The sequence below is a fragment of the Coccinella septempunctata genome, chromosome 5 (genome assembly GCF_907165205.1).
Source record: "Coccinella septempunctata chromosome 5, icCocSept1.1, whole genome shotgun sequence".
Taxonomy (NCBI): domain Eukaryota; kingdom Metazoa; phylum Arthropoda; class Insecta; order Coleoptera; family Coccinellidae; genus Coccinella; species Coccinella septempunctata.
The window spans coordinates 28,798,900-28,819,673 of NC_058193.1; the positions used below are offsets into that span (position 1 = coordinate 28,798,900).

Genomic DNA, 20,774 nt, shown 5'->3' on the forward strand with positions numbered 1-20,774 from the left:
TCGAAAATTAGATAATAGTTCAACCTTGTTAGATAATGACATGTCCACATGAATAGAATTATCTCAATACTTCAGTACATCACAAAATACTGCTTGATTAGCGAATTAAACATTGTTATTTCCTTTGTACTCTAATTGTAACTAAATCCATGTACTGCGGGAGCCATTGAATTTTTCCAAGATATCTGCGTCCTTGGCAATTTTTTACATATATGACATTTTCCAAGATAGATGTGTCGTGACAGAATGAGCTTGTTATGAAGAATTAATTGGTACTCACCTTTTTTCTATGCTTAAATGATCCACGAGTTGAGGAAACTTATCATTATTTTAGGCAATGATGAATGCTATTGTCATTTCTTGGGAACAAAAACCCCAACTGCGAAAATATATAATATAATCAATGAAGGGGGATAAAAAGGGGTCAATTTTTCCACCTATCCTATCCATGATTCCATATGATTATTATCGTTTATTAACTGAACTAAACCATCAAAATTCATATTATTCAAAGAAGACTACAAGAAGAACTTTAGATTAAGATCAGATTTTAGATTATAGGAGGAGATAAAGGGCCAAGCAGACTTCGAAAACACCTTGACCTAATTATTTATTGTACAACCCCGCGATGTTTATAATAGTCGGACAGCAGTCTCAGTAAATTTCACTACCTCCCTTGGTGGTCCATTGAGTATTCAACCCCTCCCAATGGTGCTACATCCATCACTTGGTCTGGTTTCAACAACCTCCAACCAATGTTTTGTAAACTTTTCCGATGGACAGCTTCACAATAGCAAAGCACTGTAGAACTGCCAATCTTTCCCAGGATACACAAGAAGGATGTATAGGGTGTGCAAATTTCGATGGGATTAAATGGCACCTCTGCAATCGTAAGAGCTGGGAAAAAATGGATGACAGATTTCCGACTTTTCAAAAGATTGATAATGGCCCAAACGGCATCCCTCTATCTTCTTTTGGTTTCAAGTAATGAGTGAAAACAAATTTTTCAGCTCTTTGAATTGGTGCTCTCTTATTTCATAAAGTTTCACTGATATTGAAACACGAATGTAACATTCTACAGACACTTGTTGTAGAATGTAGAATGCAGTGGCGTAGTCAAAGATTCTTCTCAGTCCTCCACTTCAGTGATATAATAGTAAGTTTCATTTTTTTTAATATAAACCAAAATGTTTTTTACATATTCCAGTCCCATATTTTTTCTTATTCAGAATATATAATATACGTCGTGTCTTTTAATTGCTCTTCCGAAAAAAGAACTCAAACACTAGTTCGATCAAGTTGGCAGGTTATTTTCATTGTTAATATGCTAATAATAAAGCTACGACAGATCTGGAACTTCAACCTTCTACGTAGAATCTACTGACTACGATTTGTTTCCTTAGAACATAGAATAACAGGAAGGACTTTTTTCGAATAAATGTGAAGGGAATTGTGCGACGGAAACGGCCATATTGGTCTTCCAAGTTTTGATTTGAAAAGTGGCAGACTTGGAAGTCAAATGAACAAAGTGATGTTTCAACTTAATTTTGGTAATTGGATTCTTGAAATTTGCTGGAAATAAGGATTTTGGATATTTTATCGTGAATTTTTGGTATTTAATCTAGTGAAGTTATATTATAATCCTTTTTAGTATTCCTACATCATATTACAAAATCGGAAAACATGGTTACTTGTGCTGCTTGTGGCTATTGCTCAACATTAAAAAATGAAAATTCCAGTGTTACACTTCATAGGTAGGTGATTTTTTAAGCTGAATATCAGGTATAAATTGTAAGTTTCTGAATTTCATAACAAGGTTACCCTATGACAATAACGCTCCATGGGCGTAGGTGATGTTAAGTCATAGACCTTATAATAATACCATTAAGAATTTAGCCAAGCAGTATTAGGCGGGGTGAATTTCCGCTTTGATTATCAATTTGAACGAGCTTGAAAAAGCTTCTGACTTTACGTCAGTGCTTTCCTAATTTTTTTGATTAATCAGAATCAACTGACTTTTGAAGTTATTTTTTGGAAACTTCATTGTCCTACGCCACTGTTGAAACGGAAATATAAGTCGGCCATATTTCTCCTCTATTCCGGTCAAATATAAATGAGCAATATGCTCCTTCCTGTTATTCTATATTCTAACTTTGTTTCCAATTCAAAACTGAAAAAATTCAATAAAATGCACTTACAAAAACAAAAGTTTGCCTATTAATTCGAAATCTGGAACAGAAAATTTCTTTTAGCGCTAGTCGGTGGATTCCAGGTAAGAAGTGCCTGTAGAATGTTCATGTTTCGGGTCTGTAACTTCAAGGACAAACAACTTATGAGAACTTTTGAAGATTGTTAAAATCAAAATTTTTGCTAGTAACTCAAAAACGAAGGATCGTAAGAGAGTCATCGGTTTTGCTCTAGCTCTTCTAGTTTCTAGAGAAGAAGAAGCTACTCTAGAAGGTGTTTCAGGATTATCCATTGATTACGGGACAGCCTGTAGATTGAACATTGCCATCCAATGAATCTTCACCTACAACACAGCCTGGGTTCTGCATTATTTCTTTTTTTACAGAAATAAATTAGGTATTTGAGTGCATCACCAACTACTTATTCCAGAAGATGATCCAGTAGACTTTTCTTTTTGACATTTGGGGAATTTTATAATGTAAGCAAAGATAAGAATTGAAGAATGCATATACTTTTGGTATTATCGATAATTTCGATATTTATAATTCCAGCAAAATGAAACAATTATGAAATAGTTTTGACGATCTCTCAATGAATGTATACATGGTTCCTTGTTGAAAAAGTGAACACACCCTTTGTTGAGTATTCTATCATTTTTCTTGCATTCGTAAAGATTTTTTCATAAAAAATTCACAACACTTACAATACTTTCTCGTGATAATACTTTATATATTACAATAAGAGACTAGAAATGTAATTCGAATACTAGAAAATACGTTGTTGGTGTTCTTATGCGGGAAATTTGTCTTGGCCTTTTGAGCTGTGAGTTTTAACCGTGAATGGTAATCCAAGTTTTCAGTCGTCTTCAGGTTCTTCGCTTATTATTTGGTTGCATTTCAAATGGCACTGGAACAAAATTGAAACATAATTAAAAATTTCATCCTTTCTATTTTCGCGAAAAAATACACAAAAAATAAAATATCTGGAGGTAAAACGATTCTGGAATGTGTGTCATTACTTACGTTAAAAACAGGCAATTAATTTTGAAACAGCAACACTTCTGAGTCAATGAACGTATATATCTTGTGTCTCTTTAAAGACTTCTAAAAGATGTAAAAGAATATGTGAATATTTTGAAAAGATATACAGAGATCACAATGAAGTAATTGAATTTTCAGTACATATACAGGGTGCTTAACTATACGGATCCTAATTATTGACTTTTCAATGCTTTTCCCCCTGATTTAATCCCACTCGAATCAAAATCGAAAGGACAAAAAAAAACAATAATCTCCCCGTTGTAATCTCGCGAAACTTACATCTTCTACTTGGACCCTCTTCTTATATTCGACAGTCAATTCTGGGTACACCCAAGGCTTGAAATCCGGGTTCTTCTGGTTCAATTTCCATTGTTCGTAATTCTCAGCGGCCTTCTTCAGTTTGGTTATCATTTTTGGTGCGAATTTTTTCGTGATTTTGTCGACCAACCAAGGGGGTAGCTTTCCTCGGGGATCTGTTTGTGTGACATAGCCGAAAGAGCAGCCGTTGTCCATGGTCCGTATCACGAAACCGGTGAGGTGTGAAGTAGCCCTAAAAAAAATTGTCATAAAATTTATCCCTTTCGTAGCAAAATGAGTAGACAATGTTTTCGGGTGATATTTTTTGGGCAACAGTGGTAGTATAATCGAATTGGTCTAATAATAAACTCTCAACAAACTGTATTTCAAAAAATTAACCAAATTTGATTTCGATCATGAAATATTCGGATTGAAAATGAAAAAAAAAACAATACATAATTCGACAGAGAAAATCTACATCGTCATCTCGAAATACAATTATTTGGATGGATTAAAGAGGTCACTCATCACTCAGTATAGTTTTCAGCTCCATTTTACAAATTCTCCCTCAAAACTTTTGGATTATATCGAGAAATATCTCACACGGATTAAGGTGTTGACGAAATTGTTTAATTTTTTACGTTTTTAGTTTCAATATCATGATTTCAAGCGAGATCTTTTTTTATTTCAATAAGTCAATATTATTATGAAAAATACAATAGAAAACTTTTCTCGAATGAAGCACATGAACCAATTATGGTCAGAATAACGATGAGGAATTCACCTACCTAATAAATCCTTTCCTAGGAGGGAAATCTTTGTGTTCTACTGAATGGTTGAACATAAGTTTCTCATTGCCCATATCCAACCACGACCTCTGCAGAACAAAATCCCTGTTTTTTACTGGAGTTGGACAAGAAACTGAAATAAAAACGAGGTGCATTCGTTACAGAAATACTCTAGATTCATGTTGGAAAATAAATGAAACTTTTCAAACATGGAAGAATTTATCATTAAATTTTTCTTAGCATTTTTTTTCGTTGACCATTTGAATGAATTTCAATTTCCATGAAAATTTAACGCATATTATTTGTAAATTCAAGTTTTCTTCAACTCTTTCTTCCATAAATGAGTGAGAAGGAAATAAGAAGAATAGAAATGAAATATCACTATTTTAATTAATGATAGAATCTGATGATCATTTTGATATGGAGAATATTTAACTCTTCTTCAGTGATTTGGTCAAAAATCAAATTTGTTTTCGGCTTTTTTATTTGAGGCTTTGCTTGCTTCAATGTTTTTCTACTATGATTCACGATGTCCAAAATCCACAACAGTATTTCGAGCGAAAGTTAAATTTTTTTAATTCAGAAAAATTTTCATTTTTCTCTCAGTGCATATTTTTCTGAATATGCATATAAGAATTTCATCTCCATTCGTTTGGTAGCTATTTTATTTCGTGCTTAACTAGAAGATTGCATTATGAAAAAGGGATCTTTCTTACGTGCATAATAGCCCACATCATTGTTGGGATTTAGATATCCAATTTCTTCAGATGATATCATGTGTTCGTCCCATTCTCTTCTGTAATCTGGATCATGGAGCACATCGAACATTGTGTTCGCAGAAATGTGTTCGAAAATTGTGTGAATTTTAACCATTTTGAAATTACAATTTTCCGTTTGTTGAGTCCATACCTATAAATAAATGTTCTTGTTTATAACCCTGTATACAGGGAGAGACTTTGCCTCGTACAAATATTTCAACAGAAGAATCTTGGGGACAGAAGAAACATTTTTTTCTCATATAATTTTTTCATAATGAACTGTGTGGAAAACAAAGTTACCTTCAGAATAACTATTTAAGCTGAGTCTGTGACAGTACACATCTGTGGATCTTTTAAACAGAGTTGTATTCAGCCAAAGAACCAAATTTTTCGAATTTCACAGATACTTTTCAATTTTTAAACATCAAATTACTCGAAAACAGCGCATCATACGAGAAAATATGGAAAATACTCTTATTTTACAAAACATTCAAATATTCATCAGACAGCGTCCAACAAAGTTTGAGGAGTTGGGTTCTTTGAATTTTTGGTATTTTGATGGTACGTAATGTTTATAATGAGGAAACTGGAAAACGTGGGTGATATCTCGGTTCGAAAAAGATTCATGAAATAAATGACAAACTATATTCCCGAATTAATCTCATCTGATTAACGTTTTTGTAGAACTAAAAATAATATTTTTTCATGGTGTTTCAACAACCTGTAACTTTCAAGCCGATTCGGAAAAAATGGTAAAGGTGATGTTTCTTTTGACCTCGAGAATTTATTGTTAAAAATTTGTACGAGTCAGAGACTTATCCTATATAATTGCATTTGAATAATAGTTTGTGTACGAAGTGTGTTGTTTATAGATCTAATGAATATTTATGAAAGTCAAATGGGAAAATTCTGTCCATGTTACTCAGGGGTGTAGAGGGAAAATTTCCAGTGTGGGAACACTGAATTTATTCGACAAATTATAATGGAAGTTCTATTTATATCAAGGGTGGTTCGAGAAGGCTGGTTTGGTGGGCATGGGGGCATGGGGCAACCAGTGGTGGAGCTCTATCACCCCAATTTTACTACAGAAGGAAAAATTGCTTGTTACGCATTCATTGCTCCAATCAGTGGTGGATGCTATAAGAAATATTTCCTTGTTGCAAACATTTTCTGCAACTATTTTAATCAAGTTGAAGGTTGTGTATTTTTAGAAGCTCTAAGCTAAGGGTAAATTATGTTGTACACTTGAAATCGAGGGGTTCAGCCAGTTTTAATGTAGGTATGGTGTGGAAGATCCTACCCTTGATTGAATTATTTCATAATTTTGGAAAAAATAAGATAGAATTACATGGTACAGCTTCGATCATTGAACATATATTGCCTCTCTCGTGCACCGCCAATGGTGGACTTTTATGTTGATGGCAAAGGCTGATATAACCTCAATCTGCTTGCCACACCCGGAATTGCCCGAAGATGTTCGTTCGATCGCACTATCCACGACAACCAAGACCTAACCTATCCTGTTCCCTAACCTAAAACATTAAAAGAAAACAGTAACGATTACCTTAGTGTGATTCGCCTTCTCGTAAGCCAGTTTCCAGTTCGAATGGTCGTCTATTAGGCTCTTCAGGATCAGGAAGTCGCTGTCCTCCGCAATTTTAACCTCCCCGATCTTCATTTCCTGAAAGGTATGGTGAGAATTCATGGTAGATAGGCAGCGGTATGGTCTTGGGGGCGAGGGAGTGATATTGGGGCGACGAAACAATGTCCTCCCTCATTTTTCAATCGTAAATGACTTCGCTATCATTGTATACGATTATTGGGTCACTGCGATGTGCTGTTGTGTTTATATCACACCAGGATATCGCTATCGATTTATGAATGGAGGCGGTTGGGGTTCCTCGGTTTGGATGCGCGATGGTTTTTCGAGGAAAATTGTTTGGTCTGTTCAGTCGCATGTTGTAAATGAAGAGGTGTTCACCAAGTTTTTCTTCCAAGTGAACCAATGTTCAGGAAATGGAATTTACTAGTGGTGGGTGTTGGGAATTATGTACCTTTTCCCAGAAATCCAGAAAATCGTATCATGCATACTGCATGTAACTTTTATTTTGAATCTTATGGTTGGTTCATTATGTCTGAAAATGATCCTTTGGCATCGAGTACTCTTTAATGTTTGCCTTTTAAATTACCTATAGAAGATGTTTCCACCTTCAAAGTTATACAGGGTGTCCGCGCCATGGGGCAGCGGTCGATTACTCTAATTCTATCAACTTTACAAAAGAGAGTTTCAAATAAAACTTTCCTCTTTTCGAGTAGAGCATCTCCTAAAATTATTTAGAACTATACAAAGTGTTTCGTTTTTTTTGCACGGCTATCAACTTCGTTATTTCAAATGGAACACCCTATATATTTTTACATTTTTGAATTCCTTATTAAATTTCAATATAAGTTTGATGAAACAACTATGTCTGAATTCTAACGGTTTTCGAGAAATTTGACTTTTTATTAATATTTTGATAGTTTGAGGTACTTACATAAAGGACTATAGCTCCGTCCCAATTTTATGTAATTGATTCAAATTTGGACTGTGTCTAGTCAATAAATGGTGAACTAAAAATTCTTTTTATAAAAACCATATTGTATACAGGGTTCACGAAAACGTAGAACCATTATCAAAACAGAAATTCAGCAAAATCTTCATTTTTTCAAATGGCAACCCATATTTTTTTACTGTTGTTATTTGAAACAACTTAAAGAGAACGACAAATATTTAAATAGCAAACAGAAAAAAATATGGGTTGCCATTCAAAAAAATTAAGATTCTGATGAATTTCTGTTTTGATAATGGATCTACGTTTTCGTGAACCCTCTATATAATATGGTTATTAAAAAAAAATTTTTTTGTGTATTATTTATTGACTAGATACAGTTCAAATTTGAATCAAATACATAGAATAGGGACGGAGCTATAGTCCTTTACGTAAGTACCTCAAATTGTCAAAATATTAATAAAAAGATAAATTTCTCGAAAACCGTTAGGAATTCAGACACAGTTGTGTTTTCAAACTTATATTCAAATTTAACATGGAATTTAAAACTGTAGAAATATATAGGGTGATCCATTTAAAATAACGAAGTTGATAGCTGTGCAGAAGAAACGAAACACTCTGTATAGTTCTAAATAATTCAAGGAGATGCTGTACTTAAAAAGAGGAAAGTTTTATTTGAAACTCTTTTTTGTTAAGTTAATAGAATTAGAGGAATCGACCGCTGCTACATGGAGCGGGCACCCTGTACATACACTCTGTGTCATACGCATTTTTTTCGATACAATATTGTCTAGAGAATAATATGATGACTGCAACGTTTCAGAGCCTTTATTGATCCGTCATCAGACAATAAATCTTCAAAAGTATTTTCTCGGAAGCTTTTTATTCGGAAATTTTTTTGTCATTTTTCCGAATAGACATCTGGATCACATCTCACTGAATACAAGGCAGTGGTTTGTCAAAAAACTAAGTTCAACTAATGCTAACGTTTCGGTCATGTATTTCCACTTGTGCAGGGCTGGCTACCACTGAGATAGAGTTTGTTTCAACCACACATGTAAAAAGAGATCAAATTTAAAATTGACTGAAGACAAATAACAACTTCAACAACGCGACCAAAGCTGAAATGTTTTCCACACTTTCCATATTGCCATATCTTGTGAAAATCCAGAGTATGTAGAATTAGAGGCTTTCGAAAGAATAACTTTGAAGTTTTTAATGTATTGTTTGAGGAAGGTGTTTCACTCATTCGTAGAGTTAATTTCTCTTGCAGTGTTTGAAAAATCGTTACTGACGAATAGTGTAAAACTAACGAAGAAGCAATTTCTACGAGCGATTTATTTTCATTCCTTGTGTTTCAGATGTTGAAAGAGTAGACGCATTCAATGCATTTTTACTGCATGGAATATTTGCTTCACTGCTCATGTATTCGGTAATGAAAATTCCAGCTATAAAAGCGTATTCTAGCTCCATTTTTTCTACTACTCCATAAGTTCATGAACTTTATGAGGGGTGATGAATTGTTTTTCGATTCTGAAAGTTCACCCATCATTCATATCGATAAATTGAAATATTGAAATACCTACTGAATTTGAGTAAAACAGTCAGCTTCAACGTTATCAGTGTAGGTAATTAATGATTTTATGTTGCATTTTCTAATGAATGGCATGGCGAAATATTCCGTTGAGTAGGTGTATATTACTTTGTGGAATATTTCTTTGAAACTGCGATATTTTCTTTGATAGCTTGAAACTTTAAAAGTTAAAAAACTGAATGTGCATCAACCAATGAGGGGATGGGAATGAAATCTAATCAAAAATTCGCTTGATTGATAAAACCAGGGCAAATTATCTAGATATTCCTTAGAGAAACTCTGTTTTCTACTAGGACTACAAGGTCTATTATTTCTAATAGACTAACCCCACGTTTCATGAAGCTTGATCAAGGAATCAACGCTTGATTGACGAATAGACGTCAAATTGTTTTCAATCGATAATTCAGTCATGATCATTCAGAATATCATTCTCCCATCAAATTATGATGTTTATACATCTATTAATTATTCTCAATTGCTGCTTCTTCAATATATTCAGAAATGAAAAGGTTTCAGTGATTTGGTTTAAGAAATCGGGCGACTGTCAAATCGTTGATCGGACAATCAAAGTTTTATGAAACCCGCTGTAAGTTAGATTCACTAACATTCTCTAATCTGTGAGCAAGCTTTTGAACATTATGAATTTCATCATTGCGGGAATTTACACCGACAAGAGTGATTTTTGAATCGGCAAAAGGTAGTGATAGTGATGTTCCTTACACTGCATCAGAAGAGGATGTTATGTATAAAATGATTACCTATTTATGGTCTAGTTTTCCATGTTAAGAAATAATTTTCAGATCAATTCAATAAGAACTATAATAATATTTGACTATTCTTTCTCCTTTTTCTGTTTCAGATGTATTTTCGAGTTGGAGACTGAAAGAATAAATTTTTTGTCAATGAAAAAAATTGTCCTCAATATGAATAGTCAGGTTAATCTGCAAAAAAAATCAATAAAAATAGATTTTATATACGAGAAGACATTTTTTGCGATCAATAATAAAGCTGCTTCATCCATAAAATGAGTTGTTTATTTTCAAAATGATAAATGTTCTAGACCTATTTGAATACGTAATTCTTTAGTCCCCTAATGAATTTATTTTCACGGAAAATCAAGCAGGAATATTCTTCAGCGCTCTTTAGAGCTCTTCAAGGATTCACATTTCATTAATTAGGAAAGAGGGAAAAAAGTTGAGAATTATCTCGGCATTGTGTTGAAAAGTCGAATGATACTTATTTATGCCATGATCCTGAATACAGGTACCGTCCTATATTACTACCTGAAATTGGAAAGGTATGTTAGGAATTCTTAAAACTGAAGCATTCTCCCAAAAAAGAGAATAAAGACTGAGTATATTGGAAGCTATATACCAATAAAGATTCAATGCTGTTGATCCAGAATGAATAGGTAAAATCTGAACCACTCGAGAAAATTATGAGGGGTATCTATAAATAATTCTCAAGCATTCCAGAATGCAGTTAGTACCAGCTACATTCATAAGTAATCAATCATCTTGTACAAAAACCTTTTGAATCGACGTTTATTTATAAAGTACAAGACAAATGAAAATTAGGTTTACCATTTTACGATTATTTTATCAGTTCAAGCCGTTGACCCTAAGTCTAGAATTATTACAAATGTATTACATGACCGACCAAGCGAAATAGACAGATAATTCAACATGTGTAATCGAGTTTCGATTGTGTCTGAGAATTCCAACTTTTCCGACACGAAACGATTCTTAGATTAACCCAGGAAATAATGGTTGCCACATAGAAGCGCGAATTTTTCTTCACACTTTCTGTCCGATGAAATTGAATAGAACTTATGCTTCACTAGTTATTTCCTGGAAAAATTACGATCTCGATGAATATTTAGAGAGTTGAAAACTTAGTGGAGTAATAACTGTTAAGTGTTCATTAAGAAAAGCAACATTTTCCAAATTTTTTTAATTAGATATCCTCGTAGTCTTACTTTCTAGAGGTGCTCGAGAGGATATTGAGTGTAAAATGATAAAATCGTTCGACAATTACTTCTCAAATATGGAGAAAGCACGATAGCACATTCCCAGATTATTTTAGGTGAAGCATTTTCATTTGAGACAAGGAAAAACTACGTAGTGACCGGTAAAGCCAATTAAGATTTGGCTTATCATCTCCGCGGATACTTTAGAGTTTTTGTGTTCAGACTAACTTATTTTAAACGTTGAAAATTGAAGAATGAAACGTAAAAAAACATTTTAGACACATACGAATCGAAATATGTCCCAAATAAAACTGCATTTCAAATCAAACAACTCTTGAAATATTTTCTCCACTCCCATTCAGCGATAGTGCAACAAAAATGACGACAATCTTCAATAATTTTCGATAACGAAACAAGCATGACCGTCATTCAGAAAATCAGACATACATTCACTGTCTATCTTTAGATGTTGTGAATATTGAATGAAAAGTTGGAATCTTTTAGGAAAATGTTTTTGGTTTTTAGAATTCAATAATGAACTATCGAATAGGCAAGAAAAACAATTTTCTTCCGAAACTTCACTACACTACAACAATCCTCCCAGCTAGTCTGATTTTGAAGGATTGAAATCATATTTTGCAGCTGTAGCTTTGGTATTTCGATATACGTTTGTAGAATACTAGTTAATGGGTGAATTTTCATTGCACGACTTCAGACCAATCAATTTTCCAGCAATAAAATTTTTAAAGCATGTGCATACCTCACTTGCACATGTTATGATTGGTTTACGTCACGTTATAACGCAGAGCTCGCAGGTTCGAACCTTGCTCGACCAAAATTTTCGTTGTAATTTCCATCAGTTCATAACGACGATAAGAAATACATCGCAGAATCAAATAGAAAAATACTCACATAAGTCAACAGGCCAGTGCTAACGAATTAACAACAAAATTCCGCCACAATTTCACAGAGACTTTCTCGTTTCGATTTCCCAACCTGGTCCGCGTTTATGCGATGAATTTTCGAAAAGTTGCGCGCACAAAATCAGTTTAAAAAACGCCGATAAGATTGAGTCGTGTCTTGTCGCTCGTACTGAAAGCAACGCATCTGAGCGTTGCCATTACCAGACCACCACCTCGGAACCTCTGAATTTCACTGAAAGAGAACCAGACCGACTCCCGTAAGTGAACTTTTACGAATCGAACATCAGATCGAAAATGACGTATCGACGTCAATTGACAGATTGATTGGCCTCGATCAGATCGGCAATAAACCGTCGGAAATGGACGAAATTTGATGGGGTAAAATCGGCTGTGAAAATGTCCTTTTATAAGACTGCGGTCCTCTATTTGAATTCCGAGATTGGAAGGTCCATAAAGTATTGGATAGATGGGCAGAGGTGAGAGAGATTTTACGTTGAATTAATTACCTGGTGCGGCAGTAAATGAATGCGATTATTTCTGTTCTGATAAGGCTCCCAAAACAAATATGGCAGGATAAACAAAGCAGTTATTAAACCCCAGGCATTGATTAATAACCAGTCTCCGCAGATAGATCAATTATAGTCATTGATTTGGGCTCATTATTGATCAGAACTTTTCTACCTAAAAGAAATATTTTTCGTCATTAATTCACCAGAAGACTTGTACAAATCTTTTAGGAATTATTGGGTTCATAGTATCTGCAGGGATCTAGAAGAGAAACTTCGTTTACCAAGGGAACAGTCTCTTGTAAAAAAGACCATTTGAGACTATTTAAGAGCTAGCGTTCCATCACTAGATTACACTCTTTGAACAATTAACATTTGTGACACCTGAATCCACAGGAAAACCCTGATGATGTTTCCTTCATTCCGCTTCAAAGCAACCGGTTACTCGATATAAGGGTAGGTGCATAAATTAAAAAATGAACAGGATAGTGAATCACGAAAAGCTCACGTAAATGAAATCTGTAAAAACTATTGATAACGGTACATTTTTCATGAAGCCCTTTTCTATAACAAGTTGAGTATGGAACTGGTTTGATACCTGTAGATAGGGGTGAAATAAATCGATGAAGTTCGCATTTAATGAAATAAGAGTGATCTGGGAGAATTTTCCTTCAATTTCATGAAAATCTGCTTAGAGGTGTGCTTCTCATGGCTGTAAGTCTAGCCAAGTCCTGGAATAAAATTTCTTTTATGCTTGTTTTTTGTTTAAATCGGAGAAATAGCCAGAAACAAAGCATCACTCTTTCGTTGTTCAACGTGTAATCTATTTTGAATTCTTCTGATGAAACTAAAATGACAACAGACACAAAATTGTTGTGATAAACAAGAGTAATATGTTTACTCGCAGTAATGTTGAAATATAAAGTTGACACAAATAGAGTAGAGAGAGTATGACTATCTATTACTTGTTTTGAGAGTTTGATATCTGAGGGAGGGTGAAGAAATTTTCAGAGTGAAATAGAAATGGATTTATCTCAAAATTACAGTGAGCGAAAGTGTTGTTATTTTTATTGATCAATCAAATAGAGTACGATAATCTACAATAACACTTGAGATGCTGATATCTGCGAAATGCTGTAGAATTCTCAGAGTGTAATTCAAATCAGTTCCATCTTGGAACGAAGGTTTTTCGATATTAAAATTTGAAATAAACAACTTCAACTTGAAATATGATTACAAAAGTCAATTAATACTCGTGGAAAAGATCATGGTCCAAATCATGGCACCATCTATTGAATATTTTACAAAAGCTGAAATCAGACTTTTGGGCACCAGATTTTTCAGTTACTGATACATTAGTGTTATCTTCTTCAATGAGAACATCACATGAACAATGATTGGAAACAAAATTAATCTGTACACCACCGGCTAGTAATTAAGAAATAATAAATGATAATTTTGGGAAATCCCTAATTTGCTAGAAATTTCTTTTGAATCGATGGGAAAATAACAGTTTAAATATTTATCTGTTAGGTAACCACAGGGAAGTTTGGGACTGCTATTTACTTACATCTTCCTCATTGCATTTGGAAATTATGTTCTGATAATTCATATTATATTACGAAAGTAGACGTATTAGAATCGGATTATGGAATTTAAATTTCTAGTACCTAGTGAAGTAGATATTTCATTAATCAAACTGTTTTCATAACAAACTGGCTCAATTTTCATTCAGATATTTATATTTCGATACAAGATAAGATAAGATATTTCAGAAAATTACTTGTTTTAAGCCAAACGGAGCGATACAAGAGAATTTTTAATCTCAGAATGTTTTCCAAAACGAAAATAATCAGTTTTCACAAACCATCAAAAAAATAAAGAGATAGTTAGAGTAATTAAATGATAGCATCAGTTTGAATGTAATTTTATGGTTCTACTTCAAACCCATATATGTATCATTCAGGGAGGTAGCAAAAAATTCCAAGGTTTAAAAACTTTTTACATGAGAATGTCCTCGTGAAATCTGTGACAAGTTAGTGACAAGCCCATCTATTTTCTAGTGCTTAATTTCATTTTCATATGATAATTTGTATCGTGAAATAAGTTATAAAAAGTGAATTCCTAATTCAAACAAACGAGATAGTATGTCATACTAGTAGATAGTACGAATTGTTAACTAAGGTATGACACAACGGGGTGCGATAAAAATGAATTTTTGTTTTTGATATTTTGAAGGCAAACAGAAACAATGGATGTCTTTCTCTAGTTTCTTCATGTTTGGACTGGACACCTTATTCATCATATGATATAAATTCAGATTTCACAATCCTCGAAAACATCTTTCAACTGATATGAAGTTTCATAATGTTAATCCTATTATCGTTTCGATAATAATTCAGTACCAACTAGTGGCGATTAGAGAATCGATTCAAATCATTTAATACGCTCATCCGTTGTGAAGGTGAATTTTGTGAATGCCATGCCGCGAGAAATAAAAATTCGAAATTAAGTATTTCTCTTCTGTTTCAGGCAGAGAATAATGGATAATCCGGACCTTAAAGTGAAAATCGCCGAGTGGCTGTTGTGGGATAAGAACGAAAATACTCTGGAAGAGATCAAGAACTTGATCTCCGAAAATGATCACGAAAAATTGTCCAAGTTGCTCTTGAACAGACTAAAATTTGGAACTGCTGGGCTAAGAGGAAAAATGCAGGCGGGATATGCTGGTATGAACGACCTAGTAATTATACAAACAGGTCAAGGGTTGTTGAAACATTTGGAGAAGAACGAGAAAAACCTGCTCGAGAAGAACGGAATAGTCATAGGCTATGATGGAAGGCACAACAGTAAAAGGTAGAAATGTTTTCGTTATCTCTTGGCCTTTTTATTGAATTAGTTTAGATAAGAGCTTGACAGGGTGTCTGATCATTAACTGGTAGATGACTTCACGTCAAGATAAAGTAGCAAGTTCTCTGGGTTTGTACCTGAATCGATAAAGAAAACGATAGGGTCGTGGACGAAGCTAACCAATTCAGTGAAAGAATTTTCGATTCTATGGTACTATTATTAATAAATAAACACTGAGAGAATTCGACTACTAGGTACATATATTTTAACAGTATACTCTTGAGGTAAAAAAAAACACAACAAGTTTTTTCTTGACCATTTTTTCGGATTCAGCCTAGATAAATAGATATAGTCATTTTAAGATTTTCCATAATCAGCTTGCCACCTCTCTAAAAACAAAATTGTCTTCAGAATAAGCTCTGACACCACATATCTGTGGGTCTTTTACACAGAGTTGCATTTAGCCAATTTTCCGAATTTCACAGATATTTTTTATTTTTGAATATCGAAATACCCGAAAACGGCTTAAATATGGAGTATACTTAATCTTATTTTTCAAAATGGTCAACATAGTGATAGTGAGTTGGATTCTCTTTGATTTTCTGGTATTTTTATGATATGGTCATGGCAATGGTCATAATGAAGAAACTGGAAGATGGTGGAATTTTGTGTTTTTTTTATGGATTCTCAACAGCCTGTATTTTTTCAACTGAACCGAAGAAATGTTGAAAAAAAATGTTTTTTTTGATCCCAGGAATCTTCTGTTACAATATATGTACAAGTAAAATACTCACACCCTGTATGAAAAAGAGAAATCTTTTAGTTAGGTTAGGTTATATCACCTGTATGTACAAGGTGTTTCAAGGAGCTCTAAATAACTCGTTCTCATATAACATATAACTCCCGAGTAACAAATTCAATGATTTTCGTTTGATCGGATTCAGAGATATAAGAAAAAAAACTCTTTTTAATGGCGAAATTTTGTGGGCTGTAAATCCCAAAGGGACAAAAATAAAAAAGTGAGATCTCCCTGTTTGTCTCAAGAATCTGTGATCCATCTTTATTGCATTAATTTTTGGACAACTGTAGAGTCTTTTTTTGAGCTGCCTATTATTGTTCTCAAAATTCTTCTAGAGTCAATTAAAAGAGATATCAACAGAATGAAATCTGTTTGAGAAGAAACTACCTCATCAAATTAATCAGTGCATTCCGCATGAGGGTGTAGTTGTAGGAGTTCACTGTTTGATTGAATTTAGTCCCCGAAGGAAGTGCATCGTTGAGAACTCCTATTTTGTATTCGATAATTCAGGTTTCAAATTATACAAATATTATCAAGATATACTATATGTTCGAGAGCGCTTATCTTGTGATTAAATTTGATAATCAAATCAATCAATTCCATTGATTGGGAAAGGTCTTGTGTGTAATAAACCTTTTAAATAAACATTCTGTTACAGATGGGCAGAAATTACAGCCACAATTTTCGTACAAGCTGGATACAAAGCCAAATTATTTGGCAGTCTTGTACCAACGCCTTATGTTCCATTTTCAGTGAGAAAATACAATTGTGCTATTGGTGTCATGATCACTGCTTCCCATAACCCAAAGGAAGATAATGGTTATAAGGTAATGAGAAAGACCGTAGGGAAAGTATTTTGAATTGAATTGCAACATGTCAATTTTTGATTTTCGTTCATCGCTTTGCTTTATACGATGTACTCATTGTATAGGCTACATGTTATTGTCCTTGGATAATGACGTTTGGCTATCAAAAGGAAGACAATCATTGACAATATCATAACGAACTCTTCCACTCCTATCTATATCTTTAAGCATCTTTAGGTAAATACTTATAACTGGGCCTTGTTGCCTCATGCTTTATAGCATCCAAATGGATCGACTATTCCATTTTCTGGGTGCATGAAACAGACCTGATTTAAAAATGAATCGGAGTTCAAGACCGTTTGAATGAAAAGTGTCTGACAACCGTTGTTTGGAAAATACGCCATCCACCACCATTACAAGCCAACAGAAAGAATGCTTCGCACAAGAAATTCTTAGGAGTGAGGACTTTAAACCTTTTACTATTTGAAACCTTTCCAGATACTAGAGTTCATTAGAACTCTGGAACTAGAAGGTTGTAGATGGCGCAGTGGTGTGCAAACAGCTTTGTTGTGGAGCACAGTAGACCTCAAGGTCCCAGAGTACCTTCATAAGAATCAATTATCCTGTGCTGCTCGTGTCAAAAACATTGACATGAAAAACATTTGTGTTTTCTTTCTAGGTGTACGCATCCAATGGTGCCCAAATCTTGAGCCCAAACGATAAATACATACAGGAGCACATCAAACAGTCCCTGGAACCCTGGCCAAATTCCTGGGAGACGCACATCATTCAAAATAACGACTTGATCGACGACCCTTTGGAGGAAGTCATGCATGATTACACCCAACGTGTAAAGGCTAGTATTTTGCCAGAACATCTGGAGCTGAATAAGAAATTCAAGCTTATGTACACCTACACCCCAATGCATGGAGTCGGTTACAACTATGTCAAGAAGGCTCTCGATGCCATCAACATCCAGTTCAAGGCTACGCCAGAACAAAAAGATCCTCATCCAGACTTTCCAACGGTGGTGTAAGTAAGTTTGTCTATGAGCAATGGGAAATTTTTATGTTTTCTTGAGTGTGTCTCTGTAGTGAGTTTATTTATTTATTATTTAGCTTATTCACCCTATATCCATAGTATATGCTGTATTTAAAATTTTTAAGGTATCCCAATCCAGAGGAAGGGGCCAGTTGCCTTGATCTCTCCTTCAAACTAGCCGAAAAAATTGATAGCACAATTATAATAGCCAATGATCCAGATGCTGATAGGATGGCCTGTGCCGAAAAGGACAGGTTCGTATTTGAACAATTTCAAGGCTCTCCTACTATGTTAATTTCGATTCTCTTCTCCATTTAGTAAAACTGGAAAATGGAAAGTATTCACTGGAAATGAGCTCGGTGCTCTACTTGGCTGGTGGCTGTTGCAATGTTTCAAATCTAACAACCCCAAAGTTCCAATGAAAGATGTCTACATGGTATCGAGCACCGTGAGCTCGATGATACTGAAGTCTATGGCAGCAAGAGAAGGGTTCAATTTTGTTGATACCCTAACTGGTTTCAAGTGGATAGGTAAGATTTTTAACGATTTTTCCTAAAATCGGATTGGGAGATGAAAATCGTTTTTCTTTCAGGAAATAAGGCACTGGAACTAACGAAACAAGGGAAGTATGTCATATTTGGATTCGAAGAAGCTATTGGTTATATGTGTGGTTTACAAGTGGTCGACAAAGATGGCGTTAGCGCCGCATGCCATATGACCACCCTGGGAACTTTTCTGAAGAGTCAGAAAAAAACCCTGCATGATCAACTAGACGAAATCTACACCACTTACGGATACCATGTGTCCTTGAATTCTTACTACATCTGCTACTATTCCCACGTCATAAAATCAATATTCGACAGGATAAGGAATTATGTAGGACCAAATATGGTAAGGTTATGAGAATTGGTAGCAAACTCGAAAATGGGTTCTTCTAATGTTCTGATAATCTGATACATTCAAGCAAGAAAAACTATCTACTTATCATTTTTCCTCAACGAAAACTCCATTGAGGACCATTTCTTATTCGTAATAATTTCTTATTGATAATCATTTTTTAAGAAATCTGAGTTGAAATCACACCTAAATCTCGAAGTTAACTTATAAATATCAAATTCCAGCACTACTTTCGCTTGAAACAATCTTGATTTCTTTCAGAACCTCGATATTTTGTTGATGAGGTGTGCTGTCTAATAATTTTTTTACAGTATCCCAAGAGTGTCATGAATGGAAAGTATACAATCAAGAATATCAGGGACTTAACAACAGGATATGACGATTCGCAACCTGATAATAAGGCAACGCTCCCTGTTGATCCTTCCAGTCAGATGATAACTTTTTACTTCACGAATGGTTTGGTTGTTACCCTGAGGACGAGTGGCACTGAACCAAAAATCAAATATTATACGGAAATGTGTGCATCACCAGAACAAACGTGAGTTTATGAATTTTTTTAGTGAATTTTGAGGTGACACTCCATCTCTTGGTAGCCACAGCTTCAAAATCATCATCATCTCTTTGCTTGAGAAAGGATTTATACAGATGAGATACTACTATTGACTTTTCGAACTATTAAGATGTTTCTATGAGAGAAATTGTAAAATTGTTTCTCATAGTTTCCGCACGGATATAATGAACATCGACATGAATACGACAAACTTTCTTCTAAGCAGGGATGTACAATAGCTTGTACCCTTATTCCAAGTTATTAAGTTTTCGCTCAACAAAAATACTTTTTCCGACGGGTGTACGAAAAATAATATATTTCCCGACCACTAATCCGTGCAAAAAAAAATACTTTGTGCACTTGTTAGGAAAATAACAATTTCCGACGATCGTGGGTAAAATAGTATTTTTCCGCAGTCCATGTCTCAGTTTCTCAAAAATCACAGTGATAGGAAAAATTTATATTTATTTATATATTTATAAGTACCTAGCTTCCAACTATTATATGAAATGTGAGAACCCTTTTATTACCTCTTTATCGTTATTCCAATATTTCTATTGGATTCTATTTTCACTTTTATTGTGCGTTGGTCAATTTTGAGATATTATCAGGTTTTTCCTCCAGTTCTATCAACAAGAATCTGCAGTAACACAAAAGTACTTTTCTTTTCATCAAATGTCAAAAAGATTTAAATGCTCGCAGGGAAAAGTGTCTATCTTCAAACTGATACGAGATTTTGCAAAAGTATAATCATATTAACAAAAAAATTATTTATTTCAATATAGAGATAGAGAGAAAATAGTTGCAACTATGACGGAACAAGTGAATGCAGTTGTTCAAGAATTCTTGGAACCAGAACGAAGAAATCTCATCTCCAGAACAACATAAAGAAGAAAACCAAAAAATATTACTAGTGATATTCAGGGATTTAGTCCTATAACATTGTGATAAATGATTTTTTACCAACCATCTAAAACATTTTATGTTTCAAATAAATTCATTCGATGGATATATGCATCAATTTGTGTAGTTAGATTATTGGAAATTATTGATATTATTCACGAGTATTACTTTTATATGTTTCTAAAATTTGTAAGCTAGTGGATGTCGTATAGGAACTGTATACTGTATACTTCTTTACATTCAATCAATAAAAAATTATCAATGACAAATCTTTTCATTCAGTATATTAAACCTTAGTGTCACACCCTGTATCTCTG

The 20,774-nt window shown here is 34.1% G+C and overlaps 2 protein-coding genes across 8 annotated transcripts; one reads left to right on the forward strand and one right to left on the reverse strand.

Moving 5' to 3' along the window:
- Positions 1–2,821: 2,821 nt before the first annotated feature.
- Positions 2,822–14,238, reverse strand: LOC123312882 (START domain-containing protein 10-like). Of its 3 annotated transcripts, none has more exons than XM_044897445.1 (7): positions 14,182–14,238; positions 6,635–6,751; positions 5,029–5,221; positions 4,313–4,445; positions 3,507–3,777; positions 3,210–3,290; positions 2,822–3,093 (listed from the first exon to the last, which is right to left on the reverse strand). In XM_044897445.1, the coding sequence occupies exons 1-6, from the start codon at positions 14,221–14,223 to the stop codon at positions 3,225–3,227; spliced, it is 822 nt and encodes a 273-aa protein (XP_044753380.1). In that variant the 5' UTR covers positions 14,224–14,238; the 3' UTR covers positions 2,822–3,093; positions 3,210–3,224. The 3 variants fall into 3 exon arrangements, with proteins under 3 accessions (XP_044753380.1, XP_044753382.1, XP_044753381.1); XM_044897447.1 differs by lacking the exon at positions 14,182–14,238 and adding an exon at positions 12,095–12,214; XM_044897446.1 differs by lacking the exon at positions 3,210–3,290.
- Positions 6,617–20,722, forward strand: LOC123312880 (phosphoglucomutase-2). 5 transcript variants are annotated; one of them, XM_044897440.1, is made up of 9 exons: positions 6,617–6,758; positions 15,144–15,467; positions 16,919–17,087; positions 17,746–18,098; positions 18,233–18,361; positions 18,426–18,637; positions 18,700–18,998; positions 19,316–19,542; positions 20,340–20,722. In XM_044897440.1, exons 2-9 carry the CDS (start codon positions 15,154–15,156, stop codon positions 20,440–20,442), a joined length of 1,806 nt encoding a protein of 601 aa, XP_044753375.1. In that variant the 5' UTR covers positions 6,617–6,758; positions 15,144–15,153; the 3' UTR covers positions 20,443–20,722. The 5 variants fall into 5 exon arrangements, with proteins under 5 accessions (XP_044753375.1, XP_044753378.1, XP_044753373.1 ...); XM_044897443.1 differs by lacking the exon at positions 6,617–6,758 and adding an exon at positions 12,232–12,362; XM_044897438.1 differs by lacking the exon at positions 6,617–6,758 and adding an exon at positions 12,427–12,581.
- Positions 20,723–20,774: the final 52 nt, after the last annotated feature.

Bases quoted from the DNA above. Each gene is read 5' to 3' on its own strand.
- LOC123312880 (XM_044897438.1), top strand. From the start codon at position 12,502: ATGTCCTTTTATAAGACTGCGGTCCTCTATTTGAATTCCGAGATTGGA. The intron at 12,582-15,143 runs GTGAGAGAGATT...CTTCTGTTTCAG, and splicing joins TATTGGATAGATGGGCAGAG to GCAGAGAATAATGGATAATC. The intron at 18,362-18,425 runs GTTCGTATTTGA...TTCTCCATTTAG, and splicing joins GCCTGTGCCGAAAAGGACAG to TAAAACTGGAAAATGGAAAG.
- LOC123312882 (XM_044897445.1), bottom strand. From the start codon at position 14,223: ATGAATTATCAGAACATAATTTCCAAATGCAATGAGGAAGAT. The intron at 6,752-14,181 runs GTAAGTAAATAG...CATACCTTTCAG, and splicing joins CCAAATGCAATGAGGAAGAT to GAAATGAAGATCGGGGAGGT. The intron at 3,778-4,312 runs GTAGGTGAATTC...AATTTTTTTTAG, and splicing joins CCTAGGAAAGGATTTATTAG to GGCTACTTCACACCTCACCG.